General features: G+C 43.4%; 1 protein-coding gene across 3 annotated transcripts in view; it reads left to right on the forward strand.

The window, feature by feature from the left end:
* LOC126268195 (proton-coupled amino acid transporter-like protein CG1139) overlaps nucleotides 1–21155 on the forward strand; it is a 158166-nt gene that overhangs the window by 93385 nt on the left and 43626 nt on the right. For all 3 annotated transcript variants that reach the window (XR_007549111.1, XM_049973811.1, XM_049973812.1), the window contains exon 6: nucleotides 10987–11071. Coding sequence is in view for 2 of the 3 variants with exons in the window: in XM_049973811.1 (XP_049829768.1) it covers nucleotides 10987–11071 (85 nt within the window). In the remaining variant the exon portion in view is untranslated. The remainder of the gene's footprint in view (nucleotides 1–10986; nucleotides 11072–21155) is intronic.

Consider the following 21155-nt stretch of genomic DNA (forward strand, 5'->3'; position numbering starts at 1 on the left):
GACGGAGCACACTGAGGAGGAACACTGACGCACTGGCGAAGCGAACACTGTAGCACACTGGTGGTGATCTTCGGCGCCCTGAACACCCCCGAGGAGATGGGTGGCCTGCCATTGGGTGCAGGAGATGGGAAGGGGAAAAGGAGAGGGGGAGAATCACATGGGAGAAAAGAAAGGTGAGGAGAAGGGAGAGGGCAGGGTGAGGTGTGGAAGCCTGGGGGGGGGGGAGGAGGAAGGGGGAGAACTGCGAGAGAGGGGGGGAAGGGAGAAAGGAAGGTGGGAGGAAGCCCTGGAGGAAAAGGGGAAGGAAAAGAAAGGGGGATTAGATCTGATAGGAGGGGTATATGGAGGGAACGAAGAGATCATCCAGAAGGAGGAGTTGGCAGAAGCCTCTGCACGCAAGGGTGTGGAGAGTGTGAAGATGGAGAGCAGGTGCGAAGCAAGAGTACAGGCACGGCAGTGGTTTGTGGTGGGAGAGGATGGGAGAGACAAGCGGTTGGGGAGGATAAGCTTGTGAGAGGTGTAAAGAATCCGTATCTGTTTGGGGAAAAGGAGGAGGTGCAGGAAAAGAATCAGGTTTTAAAGGACCGCATGGGCGATGGGAGATGGATGCTATAGGTGAGGCAGAGTGCATGGCATTCAAGGATTTGAAGGGACTTATAGTAGGCGGGAGGGGCGAATATCCAGGTGGGGTGGGTACAGTATTGTATACTCATCACATTTTAAGCCTTCACATTTGCACCTGTCATCCGAGAACAAATAATGGACACCATGCAACATTCTGTGTCATACCACAGCATTGGTCAGAGACTAGCAGCAGCTGGACGAGAGAACTAGCGATCCATGGGTAAGCTGCCATCAACACCACAATGTTTGGAGTAGTGCTAGGACTGGGAAGCATGAACCGGTGATCAGTGGCGCTGCACTGTGTACAGCAATGAATCGCACTACTGCATTACCCTGAATGACCATTGTCAGCACTGGACGAGGTGGCACGGTGGTTAACACACTGGGCTCGCATTCGGGGGGAGACGATTCAATACGGATTTAGGTTTTCCTTGATTTTCCAAAATCGCTTTAGATAAGTACTGAGATGGTTCTTTTGAAAGGGCACGGCCTACTTCCTTCCCCATCCTTCCCTAATCCCACGAGACCTATGATCTTGCTTTTTGGTTCTTTCCCCTAAACCGACCAACCAATCATTGTCGGTGAGTATGGCGGCGATCTGGTTACAGGTCCCACTCTTGTAGGGGCACAATGGTACTAGGCCTGGCGTCAGGGTGTAGGGAGCCATCGGTTGTGACATCAGATCACGGTCAATAGCGACTGAGACAACTCTGACGGTGCACATGTACATCGCAGAAATCATGCGTCCCCATCTCCTACCTCTAGTGCGACAGTATCATCGTGCCATTTTTCAACAGGACAGTGCTCATCCACATAAGACATGTTGAGACGCCTTGCTAAACCCGCAGGATAGGACAGGTGGCTTATATTGTGGAAAGGGGCCAAAATAAGCAGCTGTCAGTTACACTCGAACATACAACCTTTTATTTGATCAAACATTAAGAATTTAAAAAATCAGAGATTTGGTTTAGGAACTTCATTAGCGGCTGAATGCGCCGTACAATCTCATGCCTGAAGGGCAAGACCACTTTCATTTAAAAACGGCTGAAAGCCAATAACTTAAAACTCTGCCAAAATCAAAAATTTAAAAGGCACAGCCTTACCTTAAAAGAATTCCTTAATTTGGCTGAAGGTCCAAAGAATCTGACGCTTGAATTCAAAATCGGCTGAAAGACCAACAATTAAGAGTCAATGACATTAATTTTGCAAATGCCAAACGCTTTATGTAAAACAGTTCTTAAATTAGGCTTAAGTCCCAAACCATCTGACGCCTTAAGGGCAAAACAACCTTAATCTAAAAATCGGCTAGAAGTCATACAAGTACAAACAACAAGAACAAACAAGAAAGGGCAGTACATTCAGTAATTCAAACGACACAATGTGAACAGTTGGGGCTGGCTGGTAGATTAAGTAAAAACTCAACTTCGTGTCCGGGATAGATGAAGTAAAAACCCAACTTTCGTGTCCGGGATCAGTGAGCCGCAGACCTCATAGCAATAGGAACAGCACCAAACACTCTGACTGCGCGTGGAGGCCGCCAACGGTCCCACCCAGACATGTGCCCGGAGACTTCCTCTTCTCCACGCCAACCGACGAACTCCCCAGACCCGGAAACGGTGAAAGGACCAGATATCGTCGGCCGATGAGACGACTAAGCGAACAACCAACCAATGGTCGTCCCGCTCCAATCTCCCTCCGTCGGACAGTTCATGTGTGTCGCCAGCGGTCGGTGAGCAGTGGCTGATCGCACCTCAGCGGCGCTCTGTCCCCGACTTCACTGCTGCCACATCCCGACTGCACTGCTGGTCCGTCTCCATCTGACTGCCAGACACACGACGACCCGGACGTACTATCGGTGGCTTCAGAGATGGTACGACAGTGCACTTATCGATACGCGCTGCTGCTGCCGCTCACGGGCAAGTAAGGCACGAAGCTAGTGACACCAGTAAATGGCGGTACCTTAATAGAAGGTGACAAACAATAAATGGAATAAATGCGTGACGTGCACAGCTCACGTGTGTCCCAATGAATTTTCTGCGAGATTCTGAGGTACTTCGTGACCACCAAGACCTAGTTCTGTCCCCAACAGAATATGTGTGGTAGCAGCTCAGATGTCAACTACGTCATGGTGCCAGTGTCCAGTGTACCAAGGACCAGTTGCAACAGTCGTAGGACAACTAGACTTGGGAAAGGTTACAACGGCGTTACAGCACCGCTCCTAACCGAATAAGAGCTTGCGTCCAGGCCAAGTGGATGCGATGTAATAGTGATAAGCAGGCTCATACCGCCAGTTTCTTTGTAAATTTGGCTAGATTTTGTTATCACTGAAATAACACCACATAGTCTCTCAGTCTGTAAAGTTTTATTTCGTTGCCTCCTTCCCTTCTGGTTGCTTTGCTTTCTTCGTCAGGCGCTGTAACTGACTATGGCCGCAGTAGATGGGGAATAAAACGTAGATTGGCAAGAAAAGCATGCCTGAAAAACAGTAATTTGTTAACAGTTGCCATAAATTTAGACATTACACAATTTTTCTGGATATACAGGTGGTGTTCAATAAGTAATAAAACACAATTTTTGCATTTTTTTAAATGTGGATTTTGTTGTGGGATATCGTGAAACATTCCGCTTCGGCCAGTATAGTTTCATGAACTTCCAGTTGGTGGTGGCGCTACGTGTATCCATCAAAATGGCGTCTGAAACGGAGGTGGTTCCAACCAGAGAGCTACCATTGAGTTTATTTTGACGAAAAAACAGAGTATCGAAGAAATTAATAGGCGCATGCAAAATGTCTACGGAGATCTGACAGTCAGGGTGAGACGTTGGGCGGGGCATCTCTCATCATCGCAACAAGGTCGTGCGAACCTGTCAGATCTCCCACGTGCCGTCCGGCTGCACGCAGCTGTGACTCCTGCAGTGTTGGAACGTGCTCACACTCGAGGTGATCGACGATTCAGAATCAAACACCTCACTGCTCAACGGTACGTCTCTGACACACTCGTCCACCAGTTGGAGTAATCAGAGGTGTGTGCTCGCTGGTTTACTCGCCGCCTAACAGAGAACTATAAAGAGCAACTATTGAGCATCTGTTTGGCCCAATGAAGTCTGCACCCCACGGGGAGCAGTACTTGTATGATGGGAAGGTTATTGATTGGCTCTGACGTCGACCAGTAGAGTGGTACCATACGGACATACAAGCCCTCCGGGTAAGGTGATGTAAGGCCACTGCACTGAACAGAGATTGCGTTGACAAATAGGGTTTTGTAGCCAAAAGGGTGGTGAAAAATGTGGTGTTTTGTAATCATGAATAAAACACACCTGGTTTCAGAAAAAAACTGTGTTTGTCTGGAATGTAGTCTTGTATGTAAATGAGAAGTGGACGATAAACAATGCAGACAAGAAGACAATGGAAGCTTTTGATATGTAGTGCTGCAGCTGAATGCCGAAGATTAGACGGGTAGATGAGATGAACTGAAGAGAAAAGCAGTTATGATACAACTTGAGTGCAATAGGTGATCGGTTGATATGACGCTTTCCTGAGGCATGTAGCGCTTTTCTGAGACATGTAGCAATTCATCAATATGGTGCTACAGCAAAGTGTGGGCAGTGAAAAATGTGGAGATAGACCAAGGGCTGACTACAGAATGCACGTTCAAATGGATGCAGGATGTAATATTTATGTAGAGATGAAGAGGCTTCTTCAGTGGAGGCTAACGTGGAGAACTGTAGCAAACCAGTCTTCGGATAGCAGACCACGGCAAGCCACTGGGCTCGTATTCTGGAAGAGATGGATTCACCATCTACATTTAATTTCTCTATTGCTTTCTTATATAACTCACGGCAGATGCTGAGATGGTTCCTTCAAAAGAAGAAGCTGTCCATTCTAGTCCTCTAAGTGTTTGTAGTTTATTTGTTCCTAATTATTTTGTGGCAATATGACTAAAATGTTTGTTTTTGTTCATCTACAAATACAAGCCAGTCTGCTTCATTACACATATTTTGTTCTTGCTAACTTCATTGGTGATACTGGATAGTATTTTAATTTTTCGTCACAATTTCTTATAATTTTTTCAAGTGCATTTGAAGAGGGCCAGAGGGAAACTGTCACCTTATTTGACACTTTTATTTATTTTGAAAGCTCTGTCTAAATCTTGGCTCCTTTTCACCCCTCTTGCATCTCATTCCATTTCCCCGCAACATAGTGTTCTCTCCTGTCTTTTTACTACCCTTTTCCCTTCCTCATTAGCATTCTCTTCCTCCTCCGCCTCCACAGCGACCTGTGCTAATAATCTTCCTCCTCTCTTGTCTTGGATATGAAAGAGACTGTGGTTTTTAAAAAAAGGAGTTATGCTACTACACTCTTTTCAGTGTAACAGAAAAGTAACAGTTCACATTCTGTCGTCTGGAAGCAAACATAAAAATAAAAACAAAAAAAAGGGTAATAACATACAGTGGAATCCAATGTCCATTCAGTTCTTGACAGCGAGAATCTACGAGGGAGGCAGATCCGTGCGTGTTTGTGTGTGTGTGTGTGTGTGTGTGTGTGTGTGTGTGATGTGGGTTTAGTGCGTCAAACGGCGGAGTTACTAGGGCCTCATGTAACTCGTGATCTTCCACCCTTCTTAAATAATCGGTGATGCTAAAGAAAGAAAATAAGTGCGACGGCACCAACCGCGGAGATAGTCGACTCATATCCTGGCGGTAAATACATATTAAAAAATAGATCTCCTTCTAAACCAGTGTGCCGAGAGACAGTTAAGAAGTGGCGTGGGAAAATGGTGGTGGCTAGTGGGCCCTGATTAATAGCAAACAGTATCCCACAGTAGCGTGTCAAATCGTAAACCTCTTTAGAGTCTTTAATGGAGTGAGAGCGTGTGACTGCTGAAGGTGCTCCGTCCACCGGATAAACTTCGGTGACTGGCACTACTCGCGAGCATTAGCCCACGTGTAGGGGGATGGTGTCACAGTCTCCATTCTTGTCATTCGTACAGTCGTCCTTAACAACACAAACATAAATCCATACAGGAAATTAATTTGAACCAGTTATCCGTATGACACAGATAACACTGCTGACGTAGCATACTGAGAAAACGATATCAGTAGCCGGCCGCTGTGGCCGAGAGGTTCTAGGCGCTTCAGTCCGGAACCGCGCTGCTGCTACGGTCACAGGTTGTTACCCTGCCTCGGGCATGAATGTGTGTGATGTCCTTAGGTTAGTTAGGTATAAGCAGTTCTAAGTCAAGGGGACTGATGACCACACATGTTAAGTCCCATAGTGCTTAGAGCCATTTGAAGCATTCGATATCAGTACGTCAGTACCAACTACCAACACCCATGGAAACTGGTCACAACACTCACGTTTTAAGCAACTACAGTTACGTTTCCCCTCCCAGTTACCATACAGTGAAGCGATCTTCCATCTACCTTGGGAGGAAGGAAGAAGACAAACTCCTATTTTGTACTGATCCATGTCTTTAACCGAAGCTGCAATATACAGTGATGTGTGTCTGTTGTACTCTTTCTAGAATAAATTTACTTTCTGTATTTTCTCAAGTTCTCAAAAACTTTGCTGCATGCTTGAAAACACAAAATAACCTACAAGAAGCACGTTTCACGTCTGATGTTCGGCACGTAATTTGTATTGCTCCTTTGCAACCCCAAAATGAAAACTGCAGTGAATCATTGAACGTAAATTGTTGTCATCTGACAAGTCACAACGCCGTTTTAAATTAGTAATCAACTAAATTGAAATAAAAAAAGTGCTACAATTAAGGTGTTTCTAAATGCATTGCTTACTACGGTGAGTCTTTCGATTGGACGCCTCAATTGGACCCCACGTTGGCCGCTTGTCTATTCATAACATATCCCAGTTATCCAGTCGGAGAAAGGGCACCTGCATTCAACATGGAATATGAACCGCTTGTCGTTTCTGGCGAGTCACCATATTATTGAGAGGCGAATGCTGGGGATAGAAGACAGATTGAAATATTTGTTGTCGGACGGGGATTCGATCACGCTACGCTTTTGTGCCCAGGCGAGCACTTTACTGCTGTATCACCTGTTAGGTGCTTCCTTCCACCTGCTGACTGACACGGAACACTAATAGCACGCATTTGTCGTAAAAGTTCTCAAGGTGTAGCCTTCTCGTTGTTCGAGTCATTTCATGGACTCAATGTTTTTTTGGACTGATAAACAAAAACTCCTACACAAGCCAAATTTCAAATAACGGCACTTAAACACATATCTGTTCCACAATCGAGGAACGAATGGAATGGCTTTAGTAAATACATATTACAAAAATAGATCTCCTCCTAAACCAGTGTGCCGATTTCAACCAAACTTGGTACACATATCCCTTACGGTCATGCAACAATCACTATGTGAGTAAGAACCACCTACCTATCATAGTTTAGGAGATATGATATCATAAACAAGGAAATACGTGACAAACAATTGCGTTATGTATGACGTTTAAGTGCACTGTTTCTGTGCTATGACCCTATTCGTAACACGTTTTACACACAGTATCGACACATGCAGTTTTACACACAATATCGATACATGCAGCTGAACGTACTTACATAGTTATATCATTATATGGTACATAGATCAGGAGATATGACGTCATAAACAGTAGATACGTGAAAAAAGATCCGCGTTATGAGGTTTTAATATATTTATTCTTTACTACTGAGACACACCTGGAGTAGAGTCAACTTATGGAAATCCCTGAGATCTGGTGTATCTTTTGACAGCTTTCAGTTACGAAGTGAAAACGGCTGTAGGCGGAAACAATAGCAGTCTATAGCACTATGAAGAGAAGTTGCCACAGAGACAGTTTATAAGATCGCGTTGCAGACACGCGAAGCAGCTCCGCCCAGAACACAGGAACTGCCCGGCATCATGTTTCTTAATGTGGACTGCAATTATATTTTTGCGTATTATGCATATTTTTTGTACGAGTGCTTCATAATTTCAAATGCGTTTTTACTAATACATTGGAAATGAAATTTCTTCAATGCTTCAGTGCAAACAAAGTTAGTTTTTTGTTTATGTTCCTAATAGGAAAATGATAAAACGAATACTAGTGCAATGCCGGATTCATCAACTCGTAAACATACAAACAAATAAATAAACGGAAATAATAAATTCTATAAAGCTAATTGTCGAATCAGGGACAAAACATTTAAGATTGCGGCATGGTAGTTGTGAGGAGACGCTGAGGGGGAGGAATGATTTTTTCAGGGAGATGCCGTGCATTTCAAATTAATTCACAGACAACGAGAATAATTGTAGTATAATTTATCCCTTGTAATTTGGACGCCATTGCTTAGATGCCGGAGTGGGCCGTGTCCTGTAATTTTGCTAGTGGTGGATTTCCTATTGACGGTGACTTGCAAGAGGTTAGTCAACACAAAAAAAGCTTTAGTTATATGAGAGGAAAAAAATGAAAGATGTATATTGGAGCCTTTAGCAATGCGAACATAGTTGTATTTGGTCTATCAGAACTGTATTTAGCTGCGTGCAAAGTGCGCTTTGAAATTAAATGGTACAGTCAAACACATTGTGAGGAAATAAATTTAAAAAAAATTTACTGATATTTTTGAAAAGAGAAAAAAAATTATGGACACCGAACTGTAACTTTAGAATTTTTGAAAGGCTTTCTTTCGGACTGTATTGACCGGCTTGAATGCGGACAAATTCAATGCTGCGTGAAATTTGCCTGTACTATAATTTACAATTCCGATTAATAACATTTTTGAATTCTACGTCATTGTAGATTTAATCAGAGTTCCCACCTTAGACGTTGAATTAGTACTTCTGCCACAATATTAATACACTAGTCGCCATCGATGTTCTTCTCTTTGTTGACCGTGTGTATCTTCCTAAGTCGGCATCGGTTTACTTCACGAAGACGGTGGAAACCAAGGAATACAATGCTACGTCGATTTAAATAATTCTCGTAAAACTTAGATATCTCTCACTATTTTTTATTCACAAGACAATAAGACTTGCTCTGCTCGTCGCACAAACCACAAATACTAACAAGATGGCTGCCTTTTCGAACACACAAAAAATTACGTCCTTCCTCTACAAGGTAACAATAGAAAGTGTTTCGTAACTCCTTCTTAGAGTGAGAAACAAAAGAGGATCCAATATGAACATTACAGAGATTATATTCGACATCCCTCTCGATTTAATCTTTGGTGCAGATTTTAAGGTATTGTATGCCTCTGCGTCAGAATGTGTCATTACAACACACACACACACACACACACACACACACACACACAGGAAGACGTTGGTGACTTTGTAGCTGCGTCGTTCAAATTCATCTGTTGAGCGGCTTTCCCACCACGTGGCTCATGATACCAACAGAAGTGATAGCAACATGAAAGAACCACCGACGAGTGTTACCGTACCCTCACCAAGGGCAAGCACCTCACAACGTTGCAAGACGTGGCCGCATATTGCTGAAAGCAGCGGTCGCTCATTGTGTGCTATACCCTAGGCGCCAGGCTTTCCGGTGTCATCCCGCTGACGCCCTAAATTACCGCCCTCTTTGCCGCACCACCCTCTTTCCCGCCCTTAACCGTCTATGTCGCACTTCAAGAGTCAAAATCAGAAGTGAGGGACAGTTTGGTGAGGTGACTAGCTGTTCTGGCAAGTTACAATTCTTACATTTAATTGGCCGATTAAAGTTTGATACTCCAAGAATTAGCCACTTTTGATTAGTTATTTCACATAGACGGATTTGTTATACACCTCAGATTTATTCCTTCAGTCGGCAATAACTTACTGCTCTGTACGAGGGTGAGTCAAATGAAAACCTAAATTTGTAATAACAAATCGAAATTTTGCGTCGTTATCCTGTAAGTTGGTAAGCGTGCTACAAACAGCGTGCAGGATGGCCTGTAGGTGGCAGCATAGTGCAGATGCACACATACCGTCGCAGTATCAGTATAAAGATTTCCGCCCCACTTGCGACTTGCACCAGGAAGAACAGAGTTCTGTTATTCGGGTTTTGCGTAGTGAATGTGTGAAACCTATTGAAATTCGTCAACGAATGAAGGTTCAGTACGGTGATGCATGTTTGTCACAGCAGCAGGTCTACGGAGGAGGAGGAGATTTGTGTTTAACGTCCCGTCGACAACGAGGTCATTAGAGACGGAGCACAAGCTCGGATGAGGGAATGATTGGGTAGGAAGTAGGCCGTGCCCTTTCAAAGGAACCAACCCGGCATTTACCTGAAACGATTTAGGGAAAGGCAAGTCTACGAATGGAGTTGGATGTTCGCAAATGGTGGAAGATGCTCCTAGTCCAGGTCAGGCACAAAGAGCTGTGACTCCACAGAACATTGCAGCATTTGAAGCCATAGTGAAGGAAAACCGCCGAGTGACACTCAAAGACGCAATGAGAGGAAAGAAGTTCCGTTCTGATGAGGAGGTACGCCACACGGTGCATGAGTGGTTGCGCGGACTGCCAAAAGAATTTTTTTCTGTAGGAATTAATGCACTTTGTAAGCGCTCGAGGACTTGCATTGAGCATGGGGGAGATTCTGTTGAAAAGTGATACAGCTGTGTACCACTTCTGCACAATAAATAATATGTTTTTTTTAAAAAATTAACGTTTTCATTTGACTCGCCCCCATATATATGCGTTATGCCTTCTTAAAGAGAGGGGAGGTCGCTGCAGTCCGCCACACCCGTTTCGGAAACGTAGCACTGCAAGGTATCGTCCAATAACTATTGGCATTATTGACTAACTCATTTCACATTCAGCACTTACTTGCTCTGTTCGTCGCACAAACCATAAATACTAACAAGATGGCTGCCTTTTCGAACACACCAAAAATTACGTTCATCCCTTACAAGACAACAATAGAAAGTGTATCTTAGCTCCTTCTTGGAGTGTGAAACAGAAGAGGATCCAATATGAACATTACAGAGATTATATTCTACATCCCTCTCGATTTAATCTTTTGTGCAGATTTTAAGGTATTGTATGCCTCTGCGTCGGAGTGTGTCATTACAAAACACACACACACACACACACACACACACACACACACACACAGACAGAGGAAGACGTTGGTGACTTTGTAGCTGACAGAAATGTAATGGGAACATGTGGAATTTAAAGAATTCAAAACATACACGGGAGTAAACGAAAATCTTTCGTCTTCCTGTCGTCTACATTATTGAAATGAATTTATGTTTCCATGGAAATTTTTTAAACGATATTCCAGATATAGGTCAAATCATGGTTGGGTATATATAAATGTACAGGAAAATAAATAAATAATTTTCTGCCAAACATTGTAGAAGTGATGTCATCGTTTCTAATGCTCCCAACATATTTCAGGCATATTGTGAACGTCTTCATGTTAGTCTTTCAACTGGGAAGCTGCTGCGTGTACGTGGTATTCATCAGCAGCAATATAAAGGCAGTAAGTACATGGAGATGTCTTTCTTAATATTTTATGCCGTAAAATAAGAAAATAATAATAGCTGATTAAGTAAGCGGGTCCACTGACCATTCTGACTACGATGCGTGGAGCAGGAAGAAGAGCTCTATCATTGCTGTGTGATCGAAGTGTAATTACTGAGGCAAATGGAGAACCGTGAGTAGGAATAAACTGTGAATAACCTGTTGAAATAACTTACGGCACCGACGGTCGCGGAGTGGCCGTATATGGACCGACGATCGGCCTGTCTCGCCTTAGCTCCGTCCTTCTCGTTAGTATTCGGCACAGCACGACACTTCAATTAACATTGCTTTGCGGCATTCTTCTGTCGGTACGACTTTCTTCAGTTCACCAGAATCGTACTGCTACCGCAGTTTACTCTTTGCTATTTGTTTGTGGTATAAAGCAAGTTCACAAGTCCAGCGGTAGTTTTGTACAAAAAGAGACAGTCTAACGATATATCGTCACAAGATTTTGAAAGTGGAAGATACTGAGAGTAGAGATGGATAACACTTCTCAACATCGCGTAAAAGATATACAGTCACATGGTCGACGGGTACGGTAAATTTGCTATGGAGCGACATTACAATACCATGCAGAAAGAATTTAAATTACAGTACCATGCAGAAAGAATTTAAATATATGGTTGACGATGAAAGAGCAAAAAATTGCAACGACTGAAAAAATACTTTGTGCTAAATTTTCAAGAATAGAGCACGTTATGTAATTGCTGTTACTAGTAATAAATTTTCTGAGGTCGCACACATTAGTCCACTGTCAATTGCAGCTCTTTCTGAGGAACTGAACGCAGAGCATGGAGAGTTTATATATTATAGCTAAGTGCGTTGGTTAATTCATGAGGAACGCCTAGAACGATTTATCAATTCAAATCCTATTACTGCTGAATTTTTACGAGAAAGGAAAGCGCGAACGAAAATTAGAACATCCAGAGTGGACTGCAGACCTCACCTTTTAGGTATATTTAACTAAACGCAGAAAGAGTTTGGAAGGTGAGAAACAGCTTCGTTCTGGTTTGATGGGGATGCATTTAAAAAGAAAATCGCATTGTGGAAGCTCACTGGCGTTAAAGCAAGCGCGAATTTTGAAGGATTTATTGTGGTCTTGAAAGGATTACAAGGGCACTTTTCTAAAATTTTTGAGGACACTGTCAATCTAACATCTGGTTTCCAGCTGTTTTACTGTTTCAGTTGAAAGTGTCCCTGTGCACATAAAGATTGATCTGATTGATGCAATGTAGTTCCCGTTTAAAAGATAATTTTTTTTTACGTTAAAGCTATCCAGGAGGTCTACTTCGTTTTGCTTTGGAAGAGTTCCCAGATCTCTGCAATGAGTCTGAAAAGTTAGATGGCAGCCTGAGTGCGAAAATCTGAGAAATCGTCTGCGTCAGTCCGTTTGCCGACATTATGTATCAGATGAATATTATATTTTGTGTTCAGCATCCCAAAAAAATTTAAACATTACTATAAATTTCTTTAATTTGTGATCCATGTTTGAGAAATATGAAATCAATTCATGTACACTGTGACTGACTGCATTGCCATTTAAATCATCACTTTCGCCATTTCCCCTATCTGCCCCCCTTATCACCCTCAAACAGCATTGCGTGGTAGTGGGGGAAGTGTATAGACAGGCGAGAGAGCTATGGAATTGTAATATCACATTTTATTACAGAAATAGCTACGTCAGATACTGTGCTGTGTGTAAGAACCAAAGACATTACTCCTTGCGCAAGAAAAGCAAACACAATCATTGCATTATCTCTGATTTTTGTTATCTCTGTCGTCTTTTGTTCTTGCTCTGATAAAGACGAAGGGAACTTATAATTGTGAATATTATGTATTCGAACTCGATAGTAAAAGTTGTACTCCGAGAATAAATAAGTGAGTGCTCATCTCTGATAAAAAATTAGGGGCGCCTCGATCGTAAATATTACTCTTTCTAGTCATTTTAATTACTATGGAAAGTTTTCCGTTATACTTATCACAGAAGATCGTAATATACTATTAGACTCCGAGCCACGGAAACGTTCAAACTTAACCGAATGCCGAGCAGACACAGAATGAAATTGTTCCAAAATTTCGGCATTCACTGGATTTGGCTGGACGGTGATTCATGACCGCAGACTTACTGGGCAACATTTCCCGTAGGACTGATTGTATTTTGCAAAAATGTGATGTGAAATGTGTTTCTCGATGACCATCTGAGATAAGGATCCTCTTAGGAACCGTAAAGTATAATTTTGGTTCGCGTAAGGCATGTCTATCGTATTCTTTGCAGTCGTGGCGTGTCAAATTTTGGTCAGACCATCAGGACTGTGGATGACTGGTGAACTGATCATAAGCGTCGCACACGCTAACAACAGCAGATCAAATCTCCTACTGCAGAACATTGCCTGTCTGGTCATCCAGCCGAATGTAACAACACAGAGATTCTGGTATGCATTTCCGAGTATTGGGTTAGTGTTATTAAGAAAGCAGTTGAAATGAGATTTGCAAGTGACCTTATAAATAGAGATGGAGTTTTATGCTTATTTTCTGCGTGGAATAGTACTCCCTCTTTTGTCAAAAAACAAAGGGACGGAGTTAATGCTGCCTCATATCTGTAATTCTTCGCCTACACTGAATTTTAATCCCACTCCTGAAACTTCTTTTATTCCCGTCACAGCTTCTTCGACACATATACTGAACAGCAGGAACGAAAGACTACTTCTCTGTCTTACATTCATTCTAATCCGTGCAGTCCTTTCTTTGTCTTCCAGTGTTATTGTTCCCTCTTAAGTTCTTGTACATATTGCATATTATCCGTCACTCCCTATGCTTACTCCTATTTTTCTCAGAATTTCGAACATCTTGCACCATCTTACACCGTCGAACCCTTTTTCTAGTTCGACAAATCCTATGAATGTGTCTTGATTTTTCTTTAGTCTTGCTTCCATTATCAACCGCAACTTCAGGACTGCCTCCCTAGTGCCTTTACGTTTCATAAAACCAAAATGATCATCATGTAACAGATCCGCACTTTTCGTTTCCACTCTTCTGTATATTATTCTTATCAGAAACTTGGATGCATGAGCTGTTAATCTGACTGTGCGATAGTTCTCCCATTGTTCAACTCTTGCTATCTTCGGAATTGCGTAGATGGTGTTTGCCCAAATGTCTGATAGTGTGTCGCCAATTTCGTAGGTTCTACACACCAACTTGAATTGTCGGTTGGTTACCACCTTGCCCAATGATTTTACAAATTTCGATAAAATGTTATTGATCCTTCTAGCTTATGTGATCTTAAGCCTTCCAAAGCCCTTCTAGTTTCTAACATCAATACTAGTTCTCCTGTCTCTTCCCCATCGACTTCTTCTACCACACCATCAGCCAATTCCTCCCTCTTACAGCTCTCTCCACTGCGTTAAACAGTGGAATTCATATTGCACTCTTCCTGTTCCCGTCCTCGCTTTTAATTTCACTGACAGTTATTTTGACTGTTCTTTACGGTGAGTCAGTCCTTCAGGCAATCATTTCTTTTTTTAATTCTTCTTATTTTTTCTGCAGCTATTTCGTCTTGGCTTCCCTGCACTTACTATTTATTTCGTTGCTAAGTGGTTCATATTGCTGTGTTTTTGTCTTTCCCTGAGCACTTTTACTTCCTTGTTTCATCTATCAATTGAAGTAATTCTTCTTTTACCCATGGTTTCTTCGCAGTTATCCTTCCACTAGCTACGTTTGTCATTTCAACATATGCTATCGCTATTTTGAGAGATATCACTCCTCTTCACCTGTACTGCCTTCTTTAGCAAGCTTCGGTCAAGTCTCATCTTCCTCAGCGAGTATCCCACTTTCTTCCGCAATGATTCTTCTGCACTGCTCTCTTAAACTCCAGTATGCTCTTAATTATTACTAAATAGTGATCTTAGACTATATTTTCTCCTGGGTACGCTTTAAAATCCAATTTCGAAATATCTGTCTGACCATGATGTAATCCAACGGGACTCTTGCGATGCCTCCGGTTGTTTTCCTCGTATACGTCCTTCTCTTGCGATTCTTGAAGAGAGTATTACTAGCTGAAATTTATTACAGAAATCAGTTAGTCTTTCATCTCTCTCGTTCCTACTATCAGGCCAATATTTTCTCCCATAACCCTTTCTTCTATTCCTTCTCCTACAACCGCATTTCAACCTCCCACGATTATCACGAGTTGTTTTCCATCTCCCTTTAGGTACTGTATCACCCGTTCGATAACCTTATATACTTCTTCTGTTTCTTAAATTCCTACTTGCGATGTCGGCATACAAGGGCGCCCATACGACAGTCTGTAGGGGCCTTGACCTGGCGGTACGAGGTATTCTTAATATTTTGGAAGACGGTAGGCGACTTGTAAGTAGCAATAAAAAGTTCTGGTTCCCAACCAGTTAAAAACCTACGTAAAACCGACTTTTAAATTATTTTATTGAAAGAAAAACACCTGACTACGCGCTATATCTCTTCGTTGACCTGAGAGCTAGGGGTGGGGGAGCGTGGCCGGCATTGCCCTATCTTTTTTTTTCTTTACAAAACAAAAAAATATAGCATTCTATGACTATACTATCAACGAGCCACAGTTGGAATAACTCAAACAAATACCTGGGTGTAGTACTTTGTAGGGATGTGAAATGGAATGATCGTATTGTCTTAGCAGTGAGTAAAGCCAGCGGTAGACTTCGGTTTATTGCTACAATACTGGGGAAATGCAGTCAGTGTTCAAAGGAGACTGCTTACTCGTGTGGTCCATTCTAGAATACTGCTCAGTTGCGTGGGACTCGTATACCAAATAGCACAAACAGGAGATTTTGAGCGTGTACGGAACAGGGCGGCATGGATGTTCACAGACTTGTCCGACCCACTGGAGAATATTACAGTTACTCTGAAGAAACTAAATTGGCAGAATCTTGAAGATAGATGCAAACTAACTGCCGTCTGCTTCACGTCTGCCGTGCAGCGAGCTACGTTAATTTAAGTATTAACTGTATTTTTCTTACTTGTCACTTCTTCTTCCGTGTGTTTTTGCTTTTACGAAGCTTTAATTGTCGAGTGCTAGTAATAGTGTTCCATAGATTTCGTGTTTGTTATGAATACAGTCAGAGAGAGTCCCTTTAGTCAACCATAGTGCCAGTAGTGCTAGTGTTTGTTTTCAGTACCGTCCAGAGACAGGTAGTGCTATTTTCATTGTTTTCTACAAGAAGTGTCTAGCAACCACAGTTTAGTCAATAATCAGCCGCCTTTAGTGAATTAGCAGTCTAGTTAAAAGTTGATTGACTCTCTACAGTAAATTGATTTCTTAGGATGGATAGGATGTGTGACTGCTGTGTACGGACGCAGTAGGAGCTGGCCACTGTTCGCGAACAGCTGAACGTGTTTATGGCCGCGGTCAGCCGTCTTAAGGCAGCTGCCTCGGAGTGTAGCGGCAGTGGGGAGTCTGGTGCGTAGCATGGTACACCCCAGGAGTTACATGCTTCACCCACTGTCCCTGCTGTCGAGACATCTTCGCGGTTACCGTGGCGGTTGGGTGACCCTCTCCTCAAGGGGAGTGGCGGGTTCAGCGGCGTTCGTGGCGCACGAGGCGGAGGGTAAATGTGGAGGCTGGCCGTGTGGCATCGCCCGCTCTGCCTGTGAGAGGACATGTGGCCGCTACTTCAGCATAGTCCGAGCAGGCACACGGGGGGAGGGGTTTATTAGTTATTGGGAGCTCCAACGTTAGGCGGGTGATGGAGCCCCTTAGGGAAATAGCGGAAAGGTCGGAGAAGAAGGCCAGTGTTCACTCTGTCTGATTGCCGGGGGATCTCATCCGAGATGTGGAGGAGGCCCTGCCGGCGGCGATAGAGAGCACTGGGTGCACCCGACTGCAAATTGTTGCTCATGTCGGCACCAGTGACTCCTGCCGTCTGGGTTCAGAGGTCATCCTCAGTTCGTACAGGCGGTTGGCGGAATTGGTGAAGACGGAAAGCCTCGCTCGCGGGGTGGAATCTGAGCTAACAATTTGTAGTATCGTTCCCAGAACCGATCGCGGTCAGCTGGTTTGGAGCCGAGTAGAAGGCTTAAACCAGAAGCTCAGACGATTCTGGGAGATCTGGGATGCAAATTTCTCGACCTCCGCTATCGGGTGGAGAAATTTAGGGTCCCCCTTAATAGGTCAGGCGTACACTACACGCAAGAAGCGGCTACAACGGTAGCGGAGTACGTGTGGAGTGCACATGTGGGTTTTTTAGGTTAGAGAATTCCCTCCCTAGGCCCGAAAAGACGCCTCCTGAGACGCGGCGAGGTAGGGATGGGCAAAATGCAACAGGGAATAACAATATTAATGTGCTAATAGCATACTGCAGGAGCGTCTATAGAAAGGTCCCAGAACTGCTCTCATTAATAAACCGTCACAATGCCCATATAGTACTAGAGACTGAAAGTTGGCTGAAACCAGACGTAAGCAGTAATGAAATCCTAAACTCTGATTGGAATGTATTCTGCAGAGACAGGCTTGACAGTGAAGGGGGAGGCGTGTTTATAGCGATAGGAAGTGCAATAGTATCGAAGGAAATTGACGGAGATCCGAAGTGTGAAATAATTTGGGTGAAGGTCACGGTTAAAGCAGGCTCAGACATGGTAATTCAATGTCTCTATTGGTCCCCTGGCTCAGCAGCAGTTGTGGCTCAGCACCTGAAGGATAATTTGGAAAATATTTCGAGTAGATTTCCCCACCATGTTATAGTTCTGGGTGAAGATTTTAATTTGCCGGATATAGACTGGGAGACTCAAGCGTTCATAACGGGTGGCAGGGACAAAGAATCCAGGCAATCAGCGATCATAAAGCGGTTACTGCATCGATGATTTCAGCCGTAAATAGAAATATTAAAAAAGGTAGGAAGATTTTTCTGTTTAGCAAAAGTGACAAAAAGCGGATTATAGAGTACCTGACGGCTCAACACAAAAGTTTTGTCTCAAATACAGATAGTGTTGAGGATCAGTGGACAAAGTTCAAAACCATCGTACAATAAGCGTTAGATGAGTACGTGCCCAGCAAGATCGTAAGAGATGGAAAAGAGCCACCGTGGTACAACAACCAAGTTAGAAAACTGCTGCGGAAGCAAAGGGAACTTCACAGCAAACATAAACATAGCCAAAGCCTTGCAGACAAACAAAAATTACGCGAAGCGAAATGTAGTGTGAGGAGGGCTATGCGAGAGGCGCTCAATGAATTCGAAAGTAAAGTTCTATGTACTGACTTGGCAGAAAATCCTAAGAAATTTTGGTCTTATGTCAAAGCGGTAGGTAGATCAAAACAAAATGTCCAGACACTCTGTGACCAAAATGGTACTGAAACAGAGGATGACAGACTAAAGGCCGAAATACTAAATGTCTTTTTCCAAAGCTGTTTCACTGAGGAAGACTGCAATGTAGTTCCTTCTCTAGACTGTCGCACAGATGACAAAATGGTAGATATCGAAATAGACGACAGAGGGATAGAGAAACAATTAAAATCGCTCAAAAGAGGAAAGGCTGCTGAACCTGATGGGATACCAGTTCGATTTTACACAGAGTACGCCAAGGGACTTGCCACCCTTCTTGCGGCGGTGTACCGTAAGTCTCCAGAAGAACGTAGCGTTCCAAAGGATTGGAAAAGGGCACAGGTCATCCCCGTTTTCAAGAAGGGACGTCGAACAGATGTGCAGAACTATAGACTATATCTCTAACGTCGATCAGTTGTAGAATTTTGGAACATGTATTATGTTCGAGTATAATGACTTTTCTGGGGACTAGAAAGCTACTCTGTAGGAATCAGCATGCGTTACGAAAAAGACGGTCGTGTGAAACCCAGCTCTCGCTACTCGTCCACGAGACTCAGAGGGCCATATACACGGGTTCACAGGTAGCTGCCGTGTTTCTTGACTTCCGCAAAGCGTTCGATACAGTTCCCCACAGTCGTTTAATGAACAAAGTAAGAGCATATGTGTGATTGTGTGATTGGATTCAAGAGTTCCTAGATAACAGAACGCAGCATGTCATTCTCAGTGGAGAGAAGTCCTCCGAAGTAAGAGTGATTTCAAGTGTGCCGCAGGGAGTGTCGTAGGACCGTTGCTATTCACAATATACATAAATGAACTTCTGGATGACATCGGAAGTTCACTGAGGTTTTCTGCGGATGATGCTCTGGTATATCGAGAGGTTGTAACAATGGAAAATTGTACTGAAATGGAGGAGGATCTGCAGCGAAATGGTGCATGGTGCACGGAATGGCAATTGAATCTCAATGTAGACAAGTGTAATGTGCTGCGAATACATACAAAGATAGATCCCTTATCATTCAGCTACAATATAGCAAGTCAGCAACTGGAAGCAGTTAATTCCATAAATTATCTGGGAGTACGCATTAGGAGTGATTTAAAATGGAATGATCATATAAAGTTGATCGTTGGTAAAGCAGATGCCAGACTGAGATTCATTGGAAGAATCCTAAGGAGATGCAATCCGAAAACAAAGGAAGTAGGTTACAATACGCTTGTTCGCCCACTGCTTGAATACTGCGCAGCAGTGTGGGATTCGTACCAGATAGGGTTGATAGAAGAGATAGAGAAGATCCAACGGTGAGCAGCGCGCTTCGTTACAGGATCATTTAGTAATCGCGAAAGCGTTACGGAGATGATAGATAAACTCTAGTGGAAGACTCTGCAGGAGAGACGCTCAGTAGCTCGGTACAGGCTTTTGTTGGAGTTTCGAGAACATATCTTCACCGAAGACTCAAGCAGTATATTGCTCCTCCTATGTAAATCTCGCGAAGAGACCATGAGGATAAAATCAGAGAGTTTAGAGCCCACACAGAAGCATACTGACAATCCTTCTTTCCACGGACAATACGAAACTGGAATAGAAGCGAGAACCGATAGAGGTACTCAAGGTACCCTCCGGCACACACCGTCAGGTGACTTGCGGAGTATGGATGTAGATGTAGATGTAAATGGTGTTGGCGCCGTCGTCGCCATGTTTACCTCAACTGTAATTGTTCGCTTTGGTTTGCGTTGATCGTCATGTGAATAACCCACTCTTCACATTAACTCACTCTCTGTCCTACCTTCCGTTTCATAACGTGCCCAAAGTCGGACGTCTGTAACCGCTGATCGCGGCCAGTGCTAACCTAAGGAGTTAGATAACGTCCGTTGATTCGCAGATCGTCGAAACGTAAGCATATACGAATGAGCAATGGAGAGAAGGCTGTTCTAAATGAAGTGAACAGTAAGTACACTGAATAATTAAAGTAAAAATTTGGTACTTAGAATATCATAATATAGGAATTTGGGATTGTGGTTTGATCCTAAGGAAAGACGGAATATGGAATAACAAAATTTCCTACTTGAACCCTCGTGATTGACCTTGACTACAGTAATACACCACTGACCATTAAATTTGCTACACCAAGGAGAAATGCAGATGATAAACGGGTATTCATTGGATAAATATATTATACTATAACTGACATGTGATAACATATTCACGCAAGTTGGGTGCGTAGATCCTGAGAAATCAGTACCCAGAACAACCACATCTGGCCGTAATAACGGCCTTGATACGCCTGGGCATTGAATCAAACAGGGCTTGGATTGCGTGTACAGGTACAGCTGACCATGCAGCTTCAACACGATACCACAGTTCATGAGAGTAGTAACTGGCGTATTGTGACGAGCCGATTGCTCGGCCACCATTGACCAGACGTTTTCAATTGGTGAGGGATCTGGAGAATGTGCTGGCCAGGGCAGCAGTCGAACATTTTCTGTATCCAGAAAGGCCCTGCAACATGCGGTCGTGCATTACGCTGCTGAAACGTAGGGTTTCGTAGGGATCGAATGGTTCAAATGTTTCAAATGGCTTTGAGCACTATGCGACTGAACATCTGAGTTCATAAGTCTCCTAGAACTTAGAACCACTTAAACCTAACTAACCTAAGGACATCACACACATCCATGCCCGAGGCAGGATTCGAACCTGCGACCGTAGCGGTCGCCCGGTTCCAGACTGAAGCGCCTAGAACCGCT

Source organism: Schistocerca gregaria, chromosome 4 (assembly GCF_023897955.1).
Source record: "Schistocerca gregaria isolate iqSchGreg1 chromosome 4, iqSchGreg1.2, whole genome shotgun sequence".
NCBI lineage: Eukaryota > Metazoa > Arthropoda > Insecta > Orthoptera > Acrididae > Schistocerca > Schistocerca gregaria.